The sequence below is a fragment of the Phocoena sinus genome, chromosome 7 (genome assembly GCF_008692025.1).
Source record: "Phocoena sinus isolate mPhoSin1 chromosome 7, mPhoSin1.pri, whole genome shotgun sequence".
In the NCBI taxonomy this organism is placed as follows: domain Eukaryota; kingdom Metazoa; phylum Chordata; class Mammalia; order Artiodactyla; family Phocoenidae; genus Phocoena; species Phocoena sinus.
Genome location: NC_045769.1, coordinates 9,833,745 through 9,861,152, shown reverse-complemented (window position 1 = coordinate 9,861,152; position 27,408 = coordinate 9,833,745). Strand labels below are relative to the sequence as shown.

At 42.6% G+C, this 27,408-nt stretch overlaps 1 protein-coding gene across 1 annotated transcript in view; it reads right to left on the bottom strand.

Annotated features, from left to right (window-relative positions):
• Positions 1 to 253: 253 nt before the first annotated feature.
• DNER (delta/notch like EGF repeat containing) overlaps positions 254 to 27,408 on the bottom strand; it is a 324,602-nt gene continuing 297,447 nt past the window's right edge. The window contains exons 13-15 of the mRNA XM_032637757.1: positions 21,389 to 21,520; positions 8,546 to 8,792; positions 254 to 1,215 (exon numbers count right to left, since the gene is read on the bottom strand). Of these exons, the coding sequence (XP_032493648.1) occupies positions 1,104 to 1,215; positions 8,546 to 8,792; positions 21,389 to 21,520 (491 nt within the window). The 3' untranslated portion in view covers positions 254 to 1,103. The remainder of the gene's footprint in view (positions 1,216 to 8,545; positions 8,793 to 21,388; positions 21,521 to 27,408) is intronic.

The following is a 27,408-nucleotide window of genomic DNA, read 5'->3' as shown; positions in this document are numbered from 1 at the left end:
CTTCCACCTTTCATGTTTACAAGACAGTACAGATGGTTCCCTGACAATTGGGAAGCCAGGAGTGCTCCCAGGAGGCACAGGGAATGGCTCCAGCAGCCACCAAAACGTACTCCTTGGAACATATAAAATGTAAAAGACAGTAGGATTGTTTGTTTGATAATCAGTATCAAACCCAAACGTTTTACATGATTAAAAAAAAAAGAGAGAGACAAGTGCATCCTTGACTTGGTAACATTTATTCAGTATTCTTTGAAATTAGCAAGAATCGGAAGAAGCACATATCAATCAAATACAGCCACAAAAATGTCCTGGATATAAATAAAGATGCACTATGAGAAATACTCACTACCGAAGGAACAGGTACGCTCTTACATTTACTACCCCTTAGCAAGGAACAACGATAAAAACCGTGACTTGTAAAGGAAAATACAGATTCAATTTGATCATAATTTGCCTCACTAGACCCTGTCATCATGTATGTTTTCAAGGCCTAGCCTGACAAATGTTACGAAAATGCCAGAAAGGAACTCAAGCGAATGTTTCCAGTTTCCGCAACGTTCAACAAAACAGTGCAGAAATAAGTTACTTACCCATGCACAGAGTAAGGCAAAGGCTAATTTCATACGGGTTAGGAATAATAAATTTAACTAGTTTCTTTTTCACAGGACAAACACTTCAGACTTCTTTTTAAGTAATGGTAATACGGTATTATGGTTCATACTCTACATGTGTTTCCTAACTCTACTCAAAAAGCCAACACTCACACGTCAAATACGAACTTGTCCTCGCTTAGGCTTATTATGTAACAACCGCAGAAAACAATCTGGGCTTCGTAATAGTATCTACCGTGGAAAGTGCACACGCTAGTCGAAGCATATAGTTTAGAGAGCTGAAAGTACGTTAAAACGTAGTCTAATGGATGTCGCAAATTCCGTTTTTAAAATATTCTTTTCAAACCAAAAGCTGCAGAAAATTAGTTCTTAAATATTCTACCGAAAACTCTTGAGCAGCTAACGTTTTAGATTTCTTAAGCTTTTCATTTTCTTAAAAATATTTAAATGAATGTAGTAGCCCATCCTTTTGAAAAATAATCCCCCAAAAGATTACAAATCTTTTGTTTTAATCAGTGTGACCAAGGGCTTGTCATCGGGGCTGTAATCCTCATAGGCGATGGGGGTCACATCATACATCGCAGGCCGGGATTTCTTTCCAAACCTGAAATCACAGGGAGGGAGGACTCTGGTTAGAGAACTGTTGGCTCTCAAGTCCTGTTAAAGGTAATTGGTGACAATAACTTATCTTCAAGGATCAAATGGAACTATAAAAGTACTCTCAAATATCCTCTCTAGCTAGTACAGAAATTTAAGACTTCTTGATATTAACATTGAATGAGTAAAAATATTAGCCTTTGGCGTGGGAGGGCAAAAATCGGATTTCACAGAACTGTAGAGTCCAAATTAATAGCGAGGCTTGTCGGTTAAATCTTGGAAGAGCAGTCAGGCGTGACGGCTCTACAACAGGTTTCCAGAAAACATGTATCGATTTGTCTTCTTCTCAGACCCAGAGCGATTTGGAGAGACAAGTTTATTTCACATCCACTCTAGTGCCTGGAATGCAGAGTGGCAGGGTGGGCTTCTCTGCACTTGTGCACAGCCTCTCCCCTGGGACTTGCAGGAGGGCTGTGAGGGCTCAGAGGCCGCCTGAGGTCCCAGGACAGAGAAAGGCAGAGAGAGGAAATGACTTCAAATAACAAGGTGTTAGTCTACAATTTGTGCGGGCACCACCCATCCGATGGCACCCACCTATCACTCCCCAACGCCCATGTACACACAGGCCATTCTATCTTCTCTGAGCACAAAGCCATTGTCCCAACAGGCTTGTATATATCAAAAAACCCCTTGACAGCAGGACTGAAGCACAGAAGCCAGGAGTGTCAAAATCCAATCTCAGGATTTCCCGCCAAACCAGTGTTAAAATGGCGATTATTAAAATAAACCCAATTCAACTTCTGGGTGGTCTCTTCCCTTTCAAGACCTCACCTTCCCTAAAGGCCCCTGGAGTGCAATACCATTTAAACAATCTTCCCCACTAGCCCGCCACCCCTCCTCCCTTTTATAAACAACATTTTTTAACTGTTTCAAGTCCAAGGGAGCCTATTAAAAAAGAAATTTTAAAAGAATCTCAAATTTTAAAAGGATTGCCAGGATGGGCCCCCAAGGACTTCTCTGGGCTTATTTCCCATGGCTTTAATCCCATCTCCCCACCTTTCTATCTCTTCTTTTTATATCTTGGAAAGTCTGTCTTCTCACATACAGAGATGAGAAGTAGAATCAAGTGGGAAGTGAGAAAACGTTGCCTTCTTCATATGATCTCTTATTTTTAAACATTCATCAATCTTGTATTCCAATTCACTCAAGATTTATTGGCCTTCCGGAGTTGCAAAGGCACAAATCATGCCAGACGGGCACCAAGCAAAGTGCAAAGATAAAGAGTTAAAGTATTCTGCCACCGAGAAACCACAGCTCTTGAGGCACTATTAAAAAGTCTTCAATAAAATTATGTCTAACATGTTAGCCTCACTGAAGGTCCGGAGTTGTGTGGGCATAAATATGGATTGGACTCCAGCCTGAGGTCTGTTTATCTAAACTGACTGAGGTCTGCACAATCTGAGAAGAGGAAAAGGGCAACAATATAAAAGCCAACTGGCTCTTAACACTTTCTCCCAAGTCTGAAGATTTCGGAGATTAAGATTGCTACTTAAAGGAGCAAGCATTTTGACAACCTATTTCTCATAAAATAGCTAGATACACCGGCAACAATATACCACCAATAATATTAATTTAATTAATTTAAAAAATCAGGAAATCCCAGTGTAAAGCTCTCTGTATCCAAACATGGTAGCCACGGGACGGTTTCCTGCAGGAACTCCAATGGGAGTGTCTTCGAATCCTGTGCAGCCTATGAATCAATCGGTTGGCCAGCAGGAAAAATCCAAGCCACGTAATAAGTTGAATACAGGTTTACAATACCCATTTTATTTTTTATATGACTCCAGTTTGAAGAATAATCTGTTTCGTCCAAATCTAGAAAGTTAAATGCCTCCATGTTGTGCAACCCATCCACAAGCTGTAGTTCAAAGGGCCGTGATCTTACATTGCTGTCGTGGAGCTGGATATTGACAAGGCAGGTTGGAGGATGAGCGTTCCAGATCCACTGAGCACAACAAAGCAAGAGCTGAAGGCACTCAAGGGCTGCCACGTGTCCACTGTACACACACGTAGTCAACTGAAGGACGACAAGCATTGCTTTGTGCCTGCATGGGAAACTCAGCCTGGATCGCAAAGTGTAACGCTGGTGCAGGGGTACCTGGTGAAAGTACGACTAACACCCCCAGCACAATTGGAGCTGGATTCCTTGCACTATGACCTAACCAGCTCCTGAGAAGCCTCCAAATTCCTTAGGTGAGATACAGAAATCCCCACCCAAAGTGCAGCATCTACTATATGGAAGCTAAGATGTGAAATGAAGTAAGACTCTCCTTCAATCTCCCACACCTATCAGAGTAGTGATCTCAGAGTTAGTGCAAAACAAATGTGCATTCATACTTAAATTTCCAACGCTAACAGCGTTTTATACTTCCTTAGTGTTTCAGAATTGGGTGGATGTCAAGGAATAAGCTAATACCTATAGAATTCCATTTTAAACTCTCAGGCACTAAGCCAATGTCAGAGCTTGCCTATGTTACGGCAGGAGTTTTTATGCAACTGTTCTTTTTTTAAACAATGCACTGTTTTTCCTTACCCTAAAGGGACATCTTAATTGCTTAAAAAAAAAAATTGGAAGCTAGAGAAAATTAAAATGTAGACCTTGGATTAGCAAACTATAGTCTGCAAGCTAGTAATAGCCTGTTGCTTGTTTTTTAAATAAAATTTTATTGGAACACAGTTTGTGCCCATTCATAATGCCTCTGGTGCTTTCGCACGACAAAAGCAGAGCTGGTCACAAAGACCCAGAGGCCATACGGCCCACAAAGTCTAAAATGTTTCACAGGCCATTGATGAAGACCATTGATAGGGGTCACCCACAGTCTCTCTGCAAAGGATTTCGCATCGTGTCTGGCTGTGTTAACCATCGTAGAAGCACTAACAGCAGTTGTGCAGCCGTGGTATCAACGTCACTGACAGCTCAAACGTCATAGTTGGTGACCAGTCTTGTGCGCCTTATTTTACTAAAGAAACAAAAGAAACTGAAACCAGTTATGAGGGAGGTCAAAGTATGTACATTCTTCTAGCTCATATTCCCCTGGAAGTCAACAGCTAAACAATACCTCCAGGAACGGCAGGTGGATGTGAACTTTAAAAAGGCCCACGTCGGGAGATGCTGCTTGAGAAAAAGCGACTCTGTCCTTTCCCAGCTCTCTGTTTGTTTGTTTGTTTTCTGTGATCGGGCACTTATAGCTGGCAGAGCAGTAAGCAATCAGCAAGCGAAGTGTGACCTCAGATGCAGAACTTAGAGAGCTGTGGCTTCACTCCTGCCAGTCTGTCACAGCCTGAGTGTAAGTCTTTCCAGCCTGAGTGTAAGCAAAGCGGCTGCGGAACACAGGAAAGGAGGGGCCTCCCTTCTCAACCCAGCACGAGCACCAGCCGACTGCTGACGTCAGCATCACCAGACACTTGCCGGGTCACTAGGGAACGTCACAGGTGACCCAGTCAGGATTCATCCTGCTCAGCTGCAGTCATTCTGATCCAATGTCACCTCCAGGCTAGTGGCAGGGAGACAGGCCATGAATGCATGTTAGCTACAGGCTGGTGCTCAAAACTAGGAAGAGGGGAATTGCAAAAAGGACTCCGTTTTTGTCAATGCCTTTCCAGGGTCTCCAGAAAAAGGGGCAAAAGGGCCAACCAGCCAGAGATCCAGCCAGGGCCTCTGGAGAACCATGCTGTGGAAGCCACAGGTCATAGCCGAATAAACGTTTAGGCAGGAACGTCCTCAGATATTTGGGAAGGCACTGCATCAACATCAGTGGTTTTATCTGCAGTCACTGGTGCGTGCAGGAGCTCGCTGCTCAGGAATTCTGCAGTAAATATTTTTGATAAAAATCAGTACCGAATAAGAGCCAGGTTTATAAATGCTTTCAAATTTATTCTTTCCTTCCAAGAGTATTCAGTTGAGTAGCTTTTCAGCGGGCTATATAAGCAGGAAGCCCAGAAGAACCCATCTTAACTTATTCCAGGGCTGAGATAAAATACTCTTCTTCCTCTTGAATGCAAAAGGACCTTAGTCAGAGATTCCTCCAGGGTAGGGGAGTGTGGAGGGAATCTGACTTCTTGGGTCTCCCAATACATCCCCGTATAGAGCTATGGAGTCTGCTCTTTCCTGGTGAACTAAGCCCCTTCAGGAAGACTTCTGAGAAACAAATGAATTTGTCTACTCTCCTTTTCTTTTAACATCCTCTACCTCTCATCCAATGTTTTCAAGATACTCCAAATACCCCTGCAGGCTGGTACCACTTACAAAGCTGGTGCCCTGGGATGAATCTATTTCTCAGGCAGGTCGAGACATCCTATGCCAACTCCTCACCGAGATGATCCATTCATTTCAGACCTCAAATTTTAGTGAGGTCTACCATGTGCCAGGACCCACTGGAGATACAGTAATGAAACTCACTGCTCTCTACTCAAGAGGAAAGAGTCAAATAAGCAATTAAGATGAGATTGCAGGGATTCACCTCAATGTTTCCTGGAAGCTGTGTTGCTGAGTTGTTGACTCTTAAACAAAGGCTCCCACAATGAGGCTGATCCGTAGGGCTTAACCTGGAAGAGGGTTAACTCTCTCTTCTCCCCCAAAGTTACAGAAGTAAGGCTAGTGCAGCTCCCACGAAGAAGTTGCCCTGGGCTTTGGGGCAGATGCTCTCTATCTCCCAACTTCTCTCATCCACTGGCTCCTCTCCTTGGAAGCCAGGTTCTGGTTTTTGTTTCCCCTGGACTCACCCTAAGACCTGAGTCTTAGGTTTGCGGGTTTCCTTTGGAAGAAAACTAACTTTCTGAACCTCTGAGCTTCTATGCCACTCAGACAGAATTTGGATCTGCTTGTGTCTTGAACAATATCAATCACGACGTCCCAACAAAGATGATGCAAGTAATAGTTCCCTGGAGGCTCAACCTTAAGACATCAAGCTCAGCCCACTTTTTGCTACAGCACACTCGCTTTCTGAACTGTGCGCTTTAGATCATTCTACCAACTGAAGGAAAAGATGATGCTTTTAATACACAATATCACTATTATCTTTTTAGTAATACTCCTTGCAAAACTCAACAAAATTAGATTAACTGATTTTTTCCATGTTGTAATAGATTTAGAGAAGTAAATGTGGTGTTATCTGTTTATACAATCGTTAAATATTTGTAATTTAATTTGATTGTCATAACTCTTTTTTTTTTTTTTTTTTAAACATCTTTATTGGGGTATAATTGCTTTACAATGGTGTGTTAGTTTCTGCTTTATAACAAAGTGAATCAGCTATACATATACATATGTTCCCATATGTCTTCCCTCTTGCGTCTCCCTCCCTCCCACTCTCCCCATCCCACCCTTCCAGGCTGTCACAAAGCACCGAGCTAATATCCCTGTGCCTTGCGGCTGCTTCCCCCCAGCTATCTACCTTACTACGTTTGTTAGTGTGTATATGTCCATGACTCTCTCTCGCCCTGTCAAAACTCACCCCTCCCCCTCCCCATACCCTCAAGTCCGTTCTCCAGTAGGTCTGCGTCTTTATTCCTATCTTACCCCTAGGTTCTTCATGACATTTTTTTCCCTTAAATTCCATATATATGTGTTAGCATACGGTATTTGTCTTTTTCTTTCTGACTTACTTCACTCTGTATGACAGACTCTAGGTCTATCCATCTCATTACAAATAGCTCAATTTCATTTCTTTTTAAGGCTGAGTAATATTCCATTGTGTATATGTGCCACATCTTCTTTATCCATTCATCCGATGATGGGCGCTTAGGTTGTTTCCATGTCCTGGCTATTGTAAATAGAGCTGCAATGAACATTTTGGTACATGACTCTTTTTGAATTTTGGTTTTCTCAGGGTATATGCCAAGTAGTGGGATTGCTGGGTCATATGGTAATTCTATTTGTAGTTTTTTAAGGAACCTCCATACTGTTCTCCACAGTGGCTGAACCAATTCACATTCCCACCAGCAGTGCAAGAGTGTCCCCTTTTCTCCACACCCTCTCCAGCATTTATTGTTTCTAGATTTTTTGATGATGGCCATTCTGGATTGTCATAACTCTTTAAGGAGGTAGTTCTCCCTTCCCACAGTTGAGGGAACTGTATTTGTGGAAGGTTAAATCATCGGTTTAAAATATAGTCAGGGACTTCCCTGGTGGCGCAGTGGTCAAGAATCCGCCTGCCAATGCGGGGGACACGGGTTCGAGCCCTGGTCCGGGAAGATCCCACATGCCGCGGAGCAACTAAGCCCATGCGCCACAACTACTGAGCCTGCGCTCTAGGGCCCGCGAGCCACAACTACTGAGCCCATGTGCCACAACTACTGAAGCCCTTGCGCCTGGAGCCCGTGGTCCGCAACAAGAGAAGCCACCACAATGAGAAGCCTGTGCACCGCAACGAAGAGTAGCCCCTGCTTGCCGCAACTAGAGAAAGCCCACATGCAGCAACGAAGACCCAAAGCAGCCAAAAATAAATAAATCAATAATTTAATTAATTAATTAAAATAAAATACAGTCAGGTAATGGAGCAGTCAGGCTTAACGATGTCACTCCGACACCCAGACTCACGCTCCTTCTATGATACCACACTAATTCCTGTCTCTACAGGAGCCTTTCCTCCAGGAGAGGACACTATTTTATACAATACGAACTCTAACAGCCGAATGACCATCATTTGACTTTCTTTAAATAAGCCCTTAAATCAAATGGGTGATTTATACTCACACTGACTGTTAGAAGAACAACACAGCTAAACACATCCCCCCAAAAAATCATCAAAAAATGTCTCACAACTCCTAGACATTGTTGCCTAGGTAGTAAGGTAGTGATAAAGAAGTGAACACGTATAAGAGACCATATCAAAAAGCCAATTATGATGACATGGAGAAATAGAGGGAGTTTGGGTCCTTGAAGGTATTGTTAAGTCATGAAATGAAGCAACTCTAGCAGTATTATATTTTAGACTTCTTACGGGAGATGCAGTCATTTCAGCATAATAAGGCATGAAACAAAAAATAAATTGAGATCATAAACTATAAAAAAAAAGCTTCACACACAGTGATGAAGAGTCAGATACGTGTAACAGAGATCAACACAAAATGAATGAATGCACTCAATGAAAACAGAAAGCCAGCAGCAAATTAAAGGGGTCTGCTTATGAAACAGCCTAATTATCCGGTCCCCCAACACTACCTTGAACTTACGTTTTCTTCTTTGAAACCCTCCTTGGGGACGTAAAGTCCTGTTCATAATATACGCCTGACACTGAGGATGCAGCACCTCCCTCCCGCCTCCCCCCGCCGCCCACCTGGCATGCCGGATGGAGGCGATGGCACTGCTGAACTCGCTGTCGATGCTGCGGCAGTTGTAGAACTCCTCGTAGGCTGGCCTGGAAGAGCCCTGGTACTCGATGCGGCTGATGCGGCAAATCCCCACAATCAGGATGACGAGCATCAGGATGAAGGCGACGCAGAGGGCGCCGATGATGATGTAGAGGGAGTGCCGGGGCATGTTGGTGAGGCTCTCTGCCATGTGCCCGGACTTCCACTGGATGTCTGAAGGCAGAAATAAGCGAACGGCTGCGGATGAGTTGTGGCCTTTTGAATGGGAAGGACTTTCTTGTCCTCACATCGGGAACCTAAAATATAAGGGCTGTCCAAGCTGGGAAGAATTGTTTTCTATGGATAATCCAGACCAAGGGCCTTACTGTATACGGACCTCTTACAAATCATTAAGAAAAAACAGGAACATGCCATAGAAAAATGCACAAAGACTATAAAAATGAATTCACCAAGGAAATACAAGTAGAAAATTCTTTAGCTTCATAATTATTTTTAAAAATGCAATTCCTGTATCAGTTCCCAAATATTATTTTTAAATTTTGATGACCACAGTTGACAGGGGTACAGAAATGGGGACTGTGTGAATGGATACACAGCCCCTGTGCGGACTGCATGGAGTTTCCTTTGACCCAGAAATTTCAATGTTCCAAATTTATGCTGAGGAAATGGTCCTATAAATGCATAAAGCCCTGGGTGCAAGGATCTTCGTCTCAGCAGCACAATTTTTAAATGTTAGATTATCAACTATCACACATTTAGAAAAAAGTTCAGAAAATAGCACAGACACCCATGTACTCACCACTCAAAGTTAATAAATGTTCCTATTTGACCTTCTTTGCTTTATATTTTTAAAGGTTTTTTTTTTTAAGAAATAAAACGTTATAGATATAGCTAGAGTCTCTCAACCCCATATTCTCTCTCTACCCCACCGACAGACAACACAATTCGTAAAAGTGGAAAAATGAGAAACAACCTAAATATTCAACTCTTAGGGAGACGGAGAAATATTCACCAAATGGCAAAAGAATAAATAAAAAAAAAGGGTTACCAAACAGAACCTAGTTGTAGAGTACAATCACATATGAGCTTCCAACATCTACCTTACTGAAAAGCTCAGGATGGAGTGATACCAATGATGAACATTTGTTGTTTTCTTACTATGCTAAGCTTTTTGAAAACATCTCATTTAATCATCACAACCCCCGGAAGATATACTATTCCTTCTCCCCACTTTACAGACAATGTCTAGGCAGCTGACGTCACTTCCCGGGTGAGCATGTTGGCAAGTCTGGGTCCAAATTCTTAGCCTCTGCCTCACACAGCAGTGTGATAACGACAGCGATCTCTGAAAAGCAGGCCTGCATGGGATTTTTATTTCCTTCTTTACACATCTCAGTCTTTTCCAACTTAAAAAAAAAGAGAGAGAAGAATGCAGTCCGTTTGTAATAATTAAAAAGTAAGCAATAAGTCATTTGAAGAAAACACCCATGGGATTATCTTCCAGCATAACTAGCAGAAGGGGTGTGAGCCTTGGGATCACACCAACCTTGCTTTCAATCCTAGCTGCAAGGTTTACTTGACCTCCCTGAGCCTCAATTTCTTCCGTTATAAGATGAAAATTGCAACATATAACCTATAAGCTTGCTGTGAGCGTTAAGTTAGAAAACATGTAAAGAAAAGTAAGAAAGTCCACTGCTGGGCTCATGGTGGGTGGTCCCTAAGGAAGAGCAGCTGCAGTGGTGGAAGAGGGAAGGATACAGAGGAGGAGGACCCTATCCTCTGAGGCACACACTCTGAGCTGAGGATTACCGGGCATTGCCCTGTGCCCATTCAAAAAACACCAACCAGGATGGGCAGGAAAAAAGTGGATGGATGGACATCATCGCTGTATCTGGCACAGGTCAAGAGTGTCTAATTATGTCCCGTTTACAGACCTGCATACAAATGGAATGGTTCCGATGATGTGACCAGGATTTGAAAGGAAGCTGTGAAGATTAAAAAGGGCTAGATAAGATCAAAGAGAAATTCAACTTGGGAAAGAGGATGCCTTCTCTACTTCACTCACACCGCCACCTCCACCACCATCACCTCCAGGCCATGATTTCCACCTTAGGACTCTGGGTGCTTGGAAATGGGATTCAGGGGTGGGTGGGAATGGGCCTGTCTTCCTGTGAAATCCTCAGGCCTCTTTCCACTGTCCCACTTTAGGTGAGAGTATTTGTCACCTCTGGGTCCTCATACTCTCACCTTAGCGACATCTTCAGTGACACTGGAGTCTCAGAATCAGCTGTTCTTTCCCTTGAAACGTTACGATCTGCACAAGAGCACAGGTAAACACCCAAACAAGGATCCGAGTGTGCAGACCTTTTTCCTAGAAGCCTAATGGAAAACTGACCCATGCCCTGAGCCTGGATGGTTCCTGAGAGTTTGAGAAGAACGGGATGAATGAAGTGACCTCTGAGTGTGTGTCCAGATCTTCTGGCTCCTGAGTTTTACACCAAGGCCCTCGAAGTCTGCTTTTGCCACTCGAGCCTGCCTTCCTGATCACAAAGCCCGTGCAGCCAACGCACACGCAGACAGATGGAACGACATAAATCACTGCAAATTAATGGCCGCAGTGGAAGAGAGGGAGTGTTTTGTGAAACCAAGACTCAGTCCCAGATTGGCAGCCCTTTCATCTGGCAGTAACCTGGTGCACATGGAGAGAGACAAGTCATCTTTCTGGCTGAAAGAGAAGCATGACTCACTTGATTTCCAAGTATTTCAACATTCTCTGAAAAATTCAGTTGTAGGCCAGAGTCCAGCACTCACAGGGTGTGCTATAACACTCACTGAGCATTGTCATGAGGGCAGCCAACACTGTTTCTACTCCAGCTCGGGGGAGCGCTCAGATCAGATCATGTGGCAGCCACACAAGTTCTTGATGAGTTCCTATGGTCAATCACACCTTCGTGTAAATAGCTTACACGTCACACTGATTGTGTATACACAGCCAGTGCACAACGGCACACGGCCACTGAAGCAGAAAACCAACGGTACTAGGTTACGGGCTCGGCACACCGCCCCAGGCCTGATGAGCTGCTTAAATCGCTTGCATTTCTGACCATCTGCTCTATTTCCCCAAACTCTGAATTCTAAGGTGTTTGGACTTTCGGGAAAACTTTCTCAAAATTTCTCCTGAACCTCTGTTTCTCCTCCCTGCCCCTGCCCCTTGCTTTTTCCACCCTACTGTCATCTAAAAGTTGTCTGATAAGTGAATGCGGCTGCTTTGTACGCTAGGTGGATTAGGAGGCAAGCAGGATCTGAATAAATCCAACGTTTGGTCTGCGAGGCAGCAAATGTATCTGTAGCAGGTGGCTGCAGCTGCCATCTCCCGGTCCGTAAGTCATCGCTCTGCCGCATACAGGGAGTCCCAGTGCATGCATCATTTACTATAGTGGCTGCGGCAGGGCTCGGAGAAAAATCATGAACCACAGCACGCTGGAAGGGATGACGTCACCAGCCCCGGCACGTGCTTGACCAGGAACGCAGGCACACCAACTGTTCAGGGAAAAAATGTCGCACTTCTGGGTCTCAGGGAGCATTTGCATTTCGGTTTAAGCTCAATCTGTTTGAGGTTTTGTATCTTCTAAAGTGCTTTCGCCTTAAACATTTCAATCGGTACGAAAATAGGAGCTACGTAGGGGCTGGACTCGGAGCCTCTGCTCAAGGTAAAGCAGGTAGTCAGCGGCCAAGCTGAGGATAAAACGAGACCCACCAACCACCTCCACTCCACCAAAGAGACCTCATTCGATAGACAAATTTAATTCTAAAATACATTTCCCGCATCTGTTTTTTCATTTACCCAGGTGAATCTAGCTTGACTAATTTGTCCACCTACTTTTAAGTCTTTTTCAGACTTAAAAAGAGTCTGAAAGTAAAGGAATGAAAGTCTGTTTTGAGTAGATGTCACTTAGATAGCTAGAGAATTTTTGAACCATCTGCGGCCTAGAATAACTGTGAGGCGGGATTTCAAATTTCTTTATGTTTTCTGTAGCTAAAAGTTCGGTGGACAATCAAAACAGTCAATGAGACTGAAAAAAGCGAACACTCTCATTAATCTTCAGAAGATGCAGAAGCGGGGGGAAAGGAAGGCACAGCTCGCCTCCCTCCTAGCGATCCCATCACTGAACCAGTTATCAATGAGCACCTACTATATGCTGAGCATGGTGCTGAGTGCCTGGGATAAGAAGCAAGGGAAAACTGAGAGAAAAGTGGGCTAAGCCACTTGGCTAAGTCCAAGTGTGCTAAGCCATGAGGGACCAGAGCGGCACTGCTTCGAGAGGGGACGAGGGATTCGCCATCTAACTGGGGATCAGGAGAGCTTTTGTGATGGGGGTCCGCAGCAAGTGTGGCTCTAAGGGTGAGTGCATAGTCACCAGGGATGGAGAACAGCAAAGTGAAGGCTGTCCCAGGCAAAGACCTGGGAGGAGGTGGAAAGCAGAGTGAGGAGCTGGAAGGAGGACAGGGTGGCCGCTCAAGGCAGCAAGGCAGAGACTGTCTGAGTGAAGACGGGGCACCTCCCCACAGTGTAGGGGCAGGCCTCCCAGTCCCATAGGCAAGAGTGTGGCCTTTGCTCTTTAGTCATTGATGGATTTTATTTATTTATTTTTTTGCGGTACGTGGGCCTCTCACTGTTGTGGCCTCTCCTGTTGCAGAGCACAGGCTCCGGACGCGCAGGCTCAGCGGCCATGGCTCACGGGCCCAGCTGCTCCGCGGCATGTGGGATCTTCCCGGACCGGGGCACGAACCCGTGTCCCCTGCATCAGCAGGTGGACTCCCAACCACTGCGCCACCAGGGAAGCCCCACTGATGTACTTTAATAGCAACTTGGTGTGGGCAAGGATGGAAACAGTGGTTGCAGGGAGGGTCTGAGGGTTCAGATTTGCACTTTGAAAAGATGCCTCTTCCATTTACGACCACATAGATGAACTGCAGGACATTCTGCTGAGTGAAATAGACCAGACACAGAAAGATACATATTGCATGATGTCACTTATACGTGCAACATATAGGAAAAAAACCCCCCAGACAGTAGAATGGTGGTTACCAGAGGCTGGGGAGCGGGGCGGGTGATGGACGGAAGGGAGGGAGGGAGGGAAGGTGGCTGGGCGAGATGGGGTGGAAGCATGGGCAGTCATTGTTGAATGGGTGTAGAGTTTGTCTTGCAAGATGACAAGAATTCTGAGGAAAGATGGTGGTGATGGTTGCAATATAAATAATATAAATGTACTTACACTTAAAAATGGTTAAGATAGTTATGTGTATTTTACCACAATGAAAAAATTTTTTAAATAATGAAAAGGTAAAATACTTTTGGAAAATTAAAAAGAAAGAAAGGAAGCTAAAAGAAAAGAAAGGTTGCTTCTGGCTGTATATGAAGAAAGGGTTTGAGGGGCTAGGGTGGAAGCCAGGTCAGAGGCCACTGCGGCATCTGGCGGAGCGGGTGGTGGCTTGGCCTGCGTGAGAGGGGTGGAGGCAGAGAGGTGAAGGAATGTGGGTGTGAGTCAGGGGTGGAATTCACCAGACTATCTGTGCAGCTTGTAGAGGCCAGTGAGGAGAGACAAAGGTAGTGTCAAATTTCTTGGCGTTTGGCTTGTATCCCTGGACGGATGAAGTGCCGGAGGCAAGCAGGGGACACGGCAAGACAACCAGGTTTGAGTGGAAGCTCATGAGTTTTGTTTTGTACATGCTGAATTGGAAGTGCCTTTAAGACACCCGAGGGGCGACATCAAATAGACAGTTGTATTATTTTGTTCAGCATTTTGGTTAATAAAAGCAAACGGTTATTGAGAGTTCAATGTGTGCTGAACAGTATTCTAAGTGTGTTAGGTCCTTTATTCCTCGTACGATGCTCCGAAGGGGACATTGTTACTATCTCCCTTTTATACAAGAAGCAGCTGGGACTCCAAAGAAGCCAGGGAAGGAGCAAAGTTGGTTGTCTTGGGTTTCTTCTTCCCAAAATGCGTGGAATTTAATAATGCTTGAAGAAACCCATGAAAACAGTTATGTTATATGAGCAGTCTTTATTGTACAAATAGATTCGGTTCTTTGGTTCTCATTCTGGCATAAACTAGGATTTTTAAAAAATAAAACTCATTTGGAATTAACATATACACACTGCTATATATAAAATAGATAACCAACAAGGACCTACTGTATACCACAGGGAGCTATACTCAAAATTTTGTAATAACCTATAAGGGAAAAGAATCTTGCCCAGGTTTCCACATGTAATAAGTGGCAGAACCTGAATCTGAACCACACACTTTGGCTCTAAACACTTAATAAGTAATGTTTTCCATACTGCACAATGTGGAAGTCATTGTATTGGGGCCAGACTGCATTAGAAAAAAAAGTTTAGAAAACCATATAAAAGCGTGTCACACTTGTAAAGTAAGTACTGCTTCATGTTTTGTGTGTGTGGGAGAGACACTGCATGCCATGTGCCGCATCAAAATGCAAAGTATATTCCTTACTGTGGGTTGCAGTCAAAAGGCCTGAGAAACACTTCTCTCTGCTATATGCATCCATCAGGACCCTTCAGGAAGGGAGGATGAAGATTCCCCTCATGGGATACCTGTATCTACCTTGCAACAGAAAAGTCAAGGTCTAATTACATCAATAAAACTACATATCTACAGAATGCCTGTTATCCTAAAATATTCAGTATGTTTAGAAAATCAGAAGTTATCTCAAAAACATCTAATTTATCAATATTCCACCAGAGGCGGGGAAATTTCACTTTGAATAGACACCCAGAGGCTGCTCACTGCTCAGAGAGTGACAACTGATGATAGCAACTAAGGCAACCATTTACTGAGCACTTACTGTGAACCAGGCACTATACTGCACTATGTTATTCACAGGTATTACCCCATTTATCAAGGCCTGTGGCTCAGAGCTCTTGTTTACCAGGAGTAACTACCTGAGCTGGGATTCAAAACCAGGACCGCACAAGTCCACAGTAATGTCCTTCCCGTAAACAGGCTGCTTCCCCACATCTAGCCACGATCGCTTCCCAAGAGGTCAGTGGAGGATGCAGCCTTGGTGTTCAAAGAATTTAGTAAGGTAATTGTGGATTAAGTGGGACTTGTGAGTCAACTTCAACCCCCAACACCATTGCTTCCAAGAGGAAAAGTTTTATTGGCAAAGAGCCAATATATAAATAAATGCTCATGAAAAATTCAAGAACCCCTTAATTTGACTATTCCTTTTCAAGAATTTATCCTACTGATATTCTCACACAAGAATATATAAGAATTTTCACTCTACTGCTGTTTTTAATACCAAAAACCTGAAAATGAGTTATCTATCAATAGGGGTATGATTAAATAAATAATAGAGCATCTAAAAAATGGAAATACTGTCTGGTGTTAAAAAAATTGAGGAAGATCTGCATAAGCCAACATGGATAAACACTCAAGATCTATTACTAAGCAAGATGCTGAACAGTATGTACAGAATAGTCCCATTTGTACGGGAAAAAATGGGACTTTATACAGTGACTGAAAGCATCTGGAAGAATCCACAATAAATGGGTAACAGTTGTTACCTTTGGGGAGTGAAGTGGGGAGTCTCCATGGGGAGGAAGATTAATTAATTTTATTTTGTTTGTTTTCTTTTTTATTGAAGTATAATTGATTTACAATGTTGTGTTAGTTTCAGGTGTACAGCACAGTGATTCAGTTTTATGTATATATATGTGTGTGTGTATATATATATATGTACATATATATATTCTTTTTCAGATTCTTTTCCCTTATAGCTTATTACAAAATATTGAGTATAGTTCCCTGTGCTATAAAGTAGGTCCTTGTTGGTTATCTATTTTATATACAGCAGTGTGTGTATGTTAATCCCAAATTAGTTTTGTTTTTTAAAAATCCTGGTTTACACAAAAATGACAACAAAAGATCCGAATCTATTTGTACGATAAGGACTGCTCATATAACATAACTGTTTGATGGGTTTCTTCAAGCATTATTAAATTCCATGCATTTTGGGAAGAAGAAGCCCCAGACATCCAACTGTGCTCCGTCCCTGGGTTCCTGGAGCTACCTGCACGAAGTCTCACAGCAACTCCTGTCACATATGAAGACCCACCCTTGGATGAGGAGAAGGCAAGAGCTGTTTCATTAATCTTTATATCCTGGGCACTATGCTTAACATCTGACAATAAGAGGGCCTTGGTTATTCATTGAATGCATAAATCCAAGATGCCCTGTTCCCCTATTTCTCAACTGCAGAATGTCATTAATTCAATAGTTTAACCATAGATTCAACTGCTCCGTATATAGAACTAGCCAACTCTCAGTCAGCAGGACTGTCTGTAACTCTAACTGTATAGACCTTAGAGCTCCAACACAAATGATACAAAACATTCCACTATGTAGAGAATTATAAGAATTTTGAATTTTAGACTTCGATTTTAGGAAGGCAAAAGTTTTATTAAAATCCTCCCCAAATTTTTTGATCAGTCCAAAGGTGGTTAAGAACAAGTGTCAGAATTAAAATTTCAGCAGGCTTGTTTTGTTAGTTTCTAGAACTTAGGGTTTGCATTCGTCTCAGAATATGTATAAAACATCACAGCTGGGCTTCCCTGGTGGCGCAGTGGTTGAGAGTCCGCCTGCCGACGCAGGGGAGACGGGTTGGTGCCCCGGTCCGGGAAGATCCCACATGCCGCGGAGCGGCTGGGCCCGTGAGCCATGGCCGCCGAGCCTGCGTGTCCGGAGCCTGTGCTCCGCAACGGGAGAGGCCACAGCAGTGAGAGGTCCACATACCGCAAAAAAACAAACAAACAAAAAACACATCATAGCTACTCTCATGATCCTTTTAGGATAGTTCTGGATCAATGTTTTTGATGGTTTTGATAAATACGTGTGGTCTGCTAGACTTCTGCTTCTTATTACTGATTGGGGGCCAGATAATAACTCTAAAGGGCAAATTTCTAAAAACTATCCATTATTAGGGTAAACGTTAGGAATGCGAGGCATGGAACCACTAAAATGGTGTTAATTTGCATGTAAATCCCATTGAGGTTTCTGAATCTAGTGTTGGCTGATGACAAAGTAGACTCATTTCCACATGCAGAGCCCTTTCTTCACTGGAATCTGCACGAACTCTTCAGCGTGTGTTTGCGAGTATCACACACGTATTCTATGAATTTCTGAATTTCTCTTTTCCACGTGCAATAGGAAACGCCTGCCTTATTATAATCTGTGCTTCCTGGCAGAGTATGACGCTACTTGGAGGGTGAATCCAACAATTCTAGGGCTGGAAGGAAGAAAACTAACCATTTTATTTAATCCTTCATTTTAGGGATGAAGAGACTGAGCTCCAGAGAGATAAAATGACCTTCCTCCTGCCTGGTGATTGGCTGGGTGGCAGGAGCAACCCAGATCCCTGTTCTTAAGAGCCGCACCCATTCTATTCACCAAATCCTGCCCCTTTAATCAGTTTAAGTTATGTTTATGCGAATACCTATTACAATGATTAGGACGATGCTGTAACAGAAAAGAAGTAATGCTAAATCATCTCCAAATGTTACAATTTTTAAGAACAAATGGGAGTAATGAAACACTGCTGATAAGGTGCTATGGTAGGCCAAATAATGGTCTCCCAAAGATGGACACATACTATTCCCCAGAATCTTTGATTATGCTACCTTACACGGCAAAAGGAACTCTGCAGATGAGATTAAGCTGACGGTCTTGAGATGGATAGGTTATCCTAAATTACCTTCATGGGCCCAAAGTAATCACCGGAGCCCTTATAAGTGAAAGAGGGATATGAGAGATCTGGAGAAGGAAATGTGACAATGGAAGCAGGAGTCAGAGAGACGTGATTGCTGGCTTTGAAGATGGAGGAAGGGGCCACGAGCCAAGGAAGGTAGGCAGCCTCTAGAAGTTGGAGAAGGCAAAGAAGAAGGTTCTTTAGAAACTCCAGAAGGAAGACAGTCATGTTATGTTTCAAGCCATGAAATCTGTGCTAATTCGTTGCAGCCGCAGTAGGAAACAAACACAGGTGGTCAGGGAAGGCATCTGAGAAGGTGACGTTCAAGCTGAGACCTAAAAGCTGAGAAGGAGACAGCTGTGCTAAAATCGCAAGGAAGAGAGCGCCAGGCATGGGGAACAGCACAGGCAAAGGCCCTGATGGCAGGAATAAATGGGACCTGCTCAAAGAAGGGAAAGGAGGACAATGTGACTAAAGTGTAGTGAACAAGAAAGGAGGGCAGGTGAATGGCCTCAGGAAGCAGAGGTCAGGCTGGTGGGAAGCCCCATTACTGCCTTTGACAACTTGGAGCCCACCATGCTATGGAGCTACATGGGCCGCAGTTCTCCCTCTTCTCTGCTTCATCTGAGCTTTCCTGTTGAGACTTACCAACCTGACCTTGTGTCATTCAGGCACCCTCCTCTTGGTTTCTAGCCACTTCAGAAGATCACAGATGTTCAGGGTTAGAAAGGAACCTCAGAGCCATAGGTCCCATGGCTCATACAGGACAGGAGACCTCTTATATCTTCTCTGCCCACTGACAGTCCAAACTCTGCTTCCACTTCTGCTTTGAATCCATTCCATTGATCCAGATCCATTTCTCTTGGCACTGGCCACCAGCTCCATCTGTGTGTTATCACAAACCTTATATGCTTATTCTCCATTCTTATGCTCAGGTCAAGGATGGAAGCATCCAACATGGGGACCCAGTAGAGCCTAATCTGTGATGACATTTATTTTAACACCTTTGGCTGAATGGAGGGGTGCAAATGAGATCATCAAATGGCAAGTGCTACTCTGGGCGAACAGAGAACCCAGGTGTGTGCTGAGATGTGTGATGGGTCCCATCACACCCAGCTGCTCAGAGTGGCCTGTGCCCTCTGAAAAGTGCCAAAGGCTAGTGTTTGCCAGGAGTAGCTCATAGTATAAGGGCTACAGTGGCGCAGAAGGAAAGAGAAGCAGCAGCTAACACTTATTTAGTGCCTACTGTGTAGCAGAGATCTGCACTAATTTGCCTCCGTTAAGCCTCACAGCAACTTTTCTATCACCATTTTACAAGTGAGGAAGACAAGGCTGAGGTACATTTGTCCATGACGGAGCTAGACCACGAAGCCAACTTTTGTCCTTATTATTCCATCCTTGTATATCTTTTGCCTATCTTATCCATCACCAGAAGGAAGTAAAGCTAGATTTTTTTTTATAGTTATAAGATTTTACTTCAAAACTTCTTAAGGGCATCCCCTGTGTTCCTGACTTCTTCACACCGAGGATTTTAAAATTATACATAGATATTCCTCTGCCCCAAGGCGTGAAATCTGTCATTTCACAGAATTATCAAATTTTATAACGAAAACTGGTCCTATTTTACGGATAAGTACACTGAGACCCAGCACAACTAAATGTAGCCACACCGTAAGTGCCACAGCCGGGGCGAGAACCGAGGTCCTGTTGGCCCAAATCCGGGATCCTTGCCACCAACTGATCTCACCAGACTGGGCTTAACATCCTATACCTCCTTTAGTCTTAACATCCTGCATCAGTTCACAGCCCTGAGCATCTGTACCATTGGAATCCCTTTCCTTCCCTTTCTTCAACAATAGAGTGTTTCAGTTGGTCCTAAAACCTTTCTGTATAGGGGTACTTGGAAAGGACGAGCGGGAGACCTAAAAGGAATTACTCTCTTCCTCTCTCAAGTCCTGAGCCAAGATGAAAGACAAAGAGTGAGCAGACGGGAGCCCAAACGACACCTTCATTACTGGTCAAGTTGATGCTGAAGAATATGGTCCATATGTGTGGATAAGAAGGTTTCCTGTTACTGGCCATGCCCCACTTGAGACACACACCGAGAATTAGACAAGCCCGTGCAGTCATAGGCGGTGCTGGACCACCAGTGAGGGGCCTGTTCTTGAAACATGTACAGCGTGGAGGAGTAGAGGCAGCAGACAGGCCAGCCCAAGAGGCAGACAGACAGACAGGGCTGTGTACACTGAGCTGTCTCCTTCCAAACTCACATAGCAGATGAACTGTCTTTGCCTGATGAAGGGTAAGAGAGTGGGCGAGAGGGCCCAGGAGGGAGATTTGATGACACAGCCCAACCCAACGACCCTGACTAATTTAAATGGGAAGAAAACACACTTCAACGCTGAGCTTTTAGCGATTTACAAAACAATGAAAACCCAATTCCAGGGCAGTTCTCATTTTCACCTCAGTCCTAGCAGATACATGATTTCAACATATAAAATCCTGATCCTGACATTGTCAAACTTCTGTGAGTCCATCTGTAGAGAACACCTCGCTCTAAGCAGCTCAAAGTATTTTCCAGAGTTTCTTTCATGCGCTCATCCTCACGGAACTTTTCTCCAGGCAATTGATGGAACCTAATACGTTTGAAGACACTTGAAGACAAAAAATGCGAAGTGAATTTACATTCTGTGTGGTTTTTTTTTAATGCTTTCAACACAAAGACTCTCTTTTCTGATGCGATTCTAATGCTTCTCTGCTAAGCACATTTTTGGCTGTCTTAGCAGCCGCGAACTCTGGATGACATCTGCATATTCTCATCCTGGTGGAAAGGCTGGATTCAGACTCAGGAAGGAGGGAAGCAGCATAACACAGTGAACCAAAGTCCTCAACTGGGATCCGGGAGGCACGGGGGTCTCAGGGTACCCCTTGGGCCTCACTGCCTCACCTGTGAGTGCTGTGGGGCTGGCGCATCCTCTTCTCATTGAATGAAAATGTAACGGTAAGTCACAGTGGCTGAGCGGCAGAATACTCACGGATTTCGCAGTTTGCTCCCACCCAGCCACGTGGGCAGTGGCATGTATAACCATTGGGCTGGTCCAGGCAGGTACCGGCGTGATGGCAGGGGTTACTGTCACATTCGTTGATGTCGATGTCACACTCTTCACCTAAGGAGATGAAGAAAAGCGGCAGTGAGCCAGGCTAGCTGCCCCAGCGGCTCTGTCCCCCGTCACTTCTCCAGCTCAGCAAAGATCTAAGGCTGGGGTCATGATCTCCTGCAATGCAGCCCAACTGGCTGTTTGTATAAAGTGCAGAACTCGCCCAGAATTCCAGACAAGGGATCCTTTACTTAAGTAAAGCTTAAAAAAGAAAAAGAAATGGCACCGGTAAAAAGAATCTCCTTTAATCTTTTGAATTCATTATCTGAAGCTGATTCCCATATCTGAATAAACCTTTTGAAGTTTATCGGAAAAACAAACTTGGGCTCCTGATTTTACTAAAGAAATATATTTTGTTTTGGATTTAGTCAGCTGAATCTTCTTATTTGTTTTTCTGAAACTCCGGAAAGCCAAAGAACTCACAGTTTATGGTTCTTTTCTTTTTGTAGCTAAGTGTTTGATTGTGTAAGCCTGGGCATTTGACTATTTTCTGGATAGTTCTAGGTCACAGACGTGTGCCTAGCCTGAGTCAATTATGAAAATGTACTCCTCTTTCCAAATCCCTGGAAATGCTTCTGGGAGGGATTGAAATGCTGAGGGAGAACATCAGGGCCCCCTAAGGAATGACAGTTGTGATGTCTGGGGTGAGTCCAGTCCTGAAATAATCTCCCCTGGGAAATGGTCCCCGAGGGAAGCTCACATCTGCTCCAGTCCGTCCGTCCTTCCCCCATAATGAAAACCGTGACCTGGGGCTCCTGACGCTGCTACACCCAACATTTGTGGGCATCCTTGATCCCCTCAGAGAAAGCCTAGTTTAAACTAACAAACCAGAACATGGGCTGATATCACTGTGGTCCAAAGACCAACTTACAAGAAATAGCTTGTTAGTAGAAGTTACACAAACGAAGCCATCTTTGTGTGATTTTAAAGCGTGTGTATGAGTCAATACAAAACGGGTACACCTCTTAAAGATATCACATCGAAGCTGAAGAGAGGATACTTCAAATTGAGGCAATCTTTCTTAAAAGTGTAAAACTGAGAAAAAGAAAACTTTAAATATACCTCCATTTGCTTAGATAAATGTAAAAAGTGATATATATATATTTTTTAAATTCCTAGCATTGCTATAGTCATCGACTAAAACAAAAGAGCAAAATCAAATATTCTGTCCATTTTCAAAGGCAATATTTCAGTGTACACTTGGGTAATTACTTCCAGGCTTACTTAATTAGTATTAAAGAGCTTTTCTGTCTGCCATTGGTTTACCTCGTGTTTATAAAACCACCATATGTCACTCACAGACCATTTTCGAGGCAGAATCTCAAACTAAAATGGTTCACGTCTGTTTCACTTCACACTTTTTTCATACCTGGCAGCGGACTGTTTTATTTTTAAAGTAAAATCTGTCAAATAAAACATTTACTACGTCTAGGTCCTACTAGATTGCTTATAATTCAGTAGTGTCTAAGCGAATTTGTTTCCTGCAATAAATATAGTCATTTATATCAATACGAAAGACATGAAATTGATTGCCTCTTACTAACCTCTTTCAAAGGTTTTCTGTCTATTAATGGGGCAATCACTCTGACTGGAAAAGGGCATAGACTAAACTATTACAAATGGCATTACACGGTAGACTAGTTGAAGAGACATATAAACAGGAACGTGCTGAGAAGCAATAAAAGGATGAACTCAAAGGCCTTGACAAATACACACATCAGTACTGCTTTCCATCCATTTAGGAAGACAAGCTTAATGGAGGTATTTACTAAACAATAGCTTTCTTTTCCTGGCAATCTGAATACTGCAAATTCTGAAATAAGATGCTCTGTTACCTTTTCAGCAATAGCTACAGAAATGGCCTGACTTCTCCCTACTTCTATAGCCTAGCAAAACTCAAAAGCCCCACCCTGCTTCAGAAGTTTAATGTCAGTGGCAAACCCTTTTAATTCCCTAAATTTTGGGCAGTTCTAGAGCTGTCAGTCCAGCCCACCCAGTCCTGCTCTGGTCCAGAGCTTCCCTAGGGATGTAAATGCCAAGTTCAAGTTCAGAGCAGCCCTAATACATGTTTTGGCTCTTAGACCTCTAAGTGGCTCTAATATAGTTGAGAGAAGTCTAAGATCCTCAGATTTATCTCTTCTTGGGACTCACTGGATTGGAAGGACTTGGTAGGAATAGAGAACGGCAGGAGAAAATAGGACGAACTTTTTCTGTAGACATTCATCAAATATCTAAGACCCAGGAACCAAAGAACCATGGCCCAGAGAGGGTCCCAAACCTATCCCAGTCTGGCTTTCATCACCACAGTGTTCTTAGAGCTATACTTGGGATTCAATGACATTAGTTTATGATAAAACTCCATGCCAGTCAGGAGCCCAAATAGCTAGCAGCTATTTCCACAGCATATGTGCTCTGGAGGAACCGTGGAGCAATGCACAGTTCACAGATACCTTTAGATTGACTCTGTTGGCCCATTTTACAAACTAACATGCCTACACTTCTATTTGAATCAGTTACCCCCAACTGGCTTGCAGCTGAGGACTTCACGGTGTCACATGCTGGTGGTGAGCATATGGGGTGATTCCGATGATGGGGCCACCCAAGGAAACTTCCAACCAGAAGACTTCCAAAGAGGATTGCTCTTCTCTGCCTCACGGTGCTCATGCACTTTGCAAGGTAACTGAAGGTTTATTAAGAATTATAGAGACTAATTTTGGTTTCATTTATGCTTCCCTGTATTAGGAGTATTATGTTCTTACATACATTTCAACACCTCACCATTCCATCTCCAAGCAATATGCATTCTAGTTAATTTTAGTAGAAGAGTTCTTAGTACATTATATCACCTTTCTCCACTCATAAATACTTAATAAATATAGTAAATAATAAAAAGTACTTAATAATACTTAATAATACTCAATAAATCTTTATGCTTTTGCTGGCTTAAGCCAGATGACTTTTTCGTTGAGTTGCTTACTTTTTTATTTGAGTGGGGAAAATCAGTTAATTTTGAATCACCGTTGTGCTTGAATAACATTTGTAAAGAGAATACAAAATGAAATTTCTACTTGACTAAGGCTGGAAATCAAAGTCTGAACTTTAAACCTTTTCCTATTGCTTTTCAATCTACTACTTTCTAAGAGGCCATCTGTATAGTAGGTATCAGCTTTGGTAATATTTATGCCAATTTACAAGTGTACAGTTTAATTCGGTATGCTTTCCTCAGATAAATTAAAATGAAAAAGATAAGTCAGAAGTCTCTGCTGTCAGTATATCCTTGGGTTAACAGAGCCCACACCAAATGATATCAATGAAAATCATTATAATCATAATACCTAGTATTAAATCTAAGCCTATTATGTGCCACGCACTGGAATGGGTAATGTAAGTATAACTCCTTCATACTTCACAAGCATTTTATTCTAGATGAAATGAATCTAATGACTTACTTGGAAGTTCTGCCACAATGGAGCAACTGGGACCTGTCTTGCCCTCCCACTGTAAGTAATTACACATGTGGACAAAATATATATTTAAAAAAACACTTTAAGACATTAGACAACAGGCAGTGCATGGCTGTGATTGCTAAGAGGAGACAAACGAACAGCTGAGTACCATAACCACTCTGGCATTCTAAATTCTGAACCAATTTAAAACACAATGGTTTCACTGAAATGTGGGGAGTAACTGGAATTTGTGGAGGCTGAGGTAGCTGTAATTTGTAGGACAGACCACTACAGAAGGTAGAGCCACTCAGAAAAGGAGCATCAGAGATATAATGCATCCCTGAGTTTGTTGCTGAATACTGTGTATGAGTAGGTTGGAACTCCACAGGCATGGCAAACAAGAGGAAAGATGAACAGTTCCCAAAGCTCACAGAGGACTGGGAAGTATTCAAACTCTCACAGGTTGGAATGCAGACATTTCATTGGCCACCCAGTGCATTATGGGAGGAAAAGGTCACACCTCAGTAGTAGGACATAACTATCCCTAAAGGCTACTAGAGACTCCAAAATACAAAAAAAAACCTTGAAAGGATCAATCAGGTCAGCAAGTAACTTACCTACCTGCCACAAAAAAGGCCAGCACTTTTAAAAGATATCCAATCACTCAACAACTTAACTCACAATGACCAGCATTCAAACAAAAAAATATCAGATGTACAAAAAAAAAAGCAAGAACATGGGACCTATAACCAGAAGGAAAATCAGTCAAAAGACAGAGGTCCAGAAGTAACAGATGATGGTGAGTAAACAAGACATTTGTTCAAAATGTGAAGGAAAACATGGGGAAAATGAGGATAAAAATGGAAGATATTAAAAAAAAACCAAATGGAATTTCTAGATGTGAAAAATTCAATATTGTCAAAGATAATATTAAAAGAGAGAGAGAGAGAAAACTACAGACGAATATCCCTCATGAATACAGACACAAAAACTCTGAACAAAATATTAGAGGCCAGGATTCAGCAATATATAAAAAGAATTATACACTATGACCAAGTGGGTTTTATTCCAGCAAGGCAAGACTAATTCAATATTTGAAAATTGATCAATATAATCCATCATAATAATATGTTAAAGAAGAAAAATCATATACTGATATCAATTGACGCAGAAAAAGCACCTGGCAAAATTCAACACCCATTCATAACTAAAGCTATCAGCAAGCAAGGAATGGAGAGTAACTTCCTCAATTTGATTTAAAAAAAAATCTAAAAATCCCTATATAGCTAACATTATACTTAATGGTGAAAGACTGAATGCTTTTCCCCTATGACTGGGAACAAAGCAAGGATGTCTGCTATCACCACTCTTACTCAAACTAGTGTGAGGAGTTCTAGCCAATGTAATAAGACAATAAAAGGAAATAAAATTTATACATATCAGAAAGGAAGAAATAAAACTGTCCCTAATTTCAGAAGACATACCTACCTATGCATAAAATCACAAGGAATCTACCCCCCCAGAATCCTAAAACTAGTAAGTTCATCAAAGTCAGAGGATACAAGATAAACATACAAAAATCAGTTGTATATCTACACACTAGCATTGAACATGTGCACACCAAACTGCAATTCTATTTGTAATCACTCAAAAAGAGAGAAATATTTAGTTGTACATGTATAGGAGTTACATGCTGAAAACTACAAAATGCTGATGAAGAAATCAAAGATCTAAATAAATGGAGTGTCATACTGTGTTCATGGACTAGAAGACTCCAAATAGTAAAGATATCAATTCTTCCCAAATTAATATACAGGTTTAATACAATTCTTATTAATACCTCATCAAAATCTTTTGTAAATATAGACAAGATTATTCTAAAATTTATATGAAAAAGCAAAGACACTAGTATAGGTGAAACAGTGTTGAAAGAAAAAGAGTAATTGAGAAGAATCATTCTGCCTGATTTCAATAGTTATTACATAACTGCAGCAATCAAGACTGAGTAGTATTGACAGAGGAACAGATACATAGATCAATGAAAAACAATACAGAATCCAACCAGACCCACACAAATATGGCCAACTGATTTTTGACAAAGGTTTAAAAGCAATTCAATGAAGGAAAGATAGCCTTTTCAACAAATGGTGCTTGAGAAACTGTACTTCTATAGGAAAAACAAAAACAAAACCACTCTAGTTGGAAGGTCCCAGGAAAGAATGCAGACTGTGAGCCAAAGCAATCTTGAGAAAGAAAAACAGAGTTGGAAGAATCAGGCTCCCTGACTTCAGACTATACTATAAAGCTACAGTAATCAAGACAGTATGGTACTGGCACAAAAACAGAAATATAGATCAATGGAGCAGGATAGAAAGCCCAGAGATAAAACCATGCACCTATGGTCAACTTATCTATGACAAAGGAGGCAAGGATATACAATGGAGAAAAGCC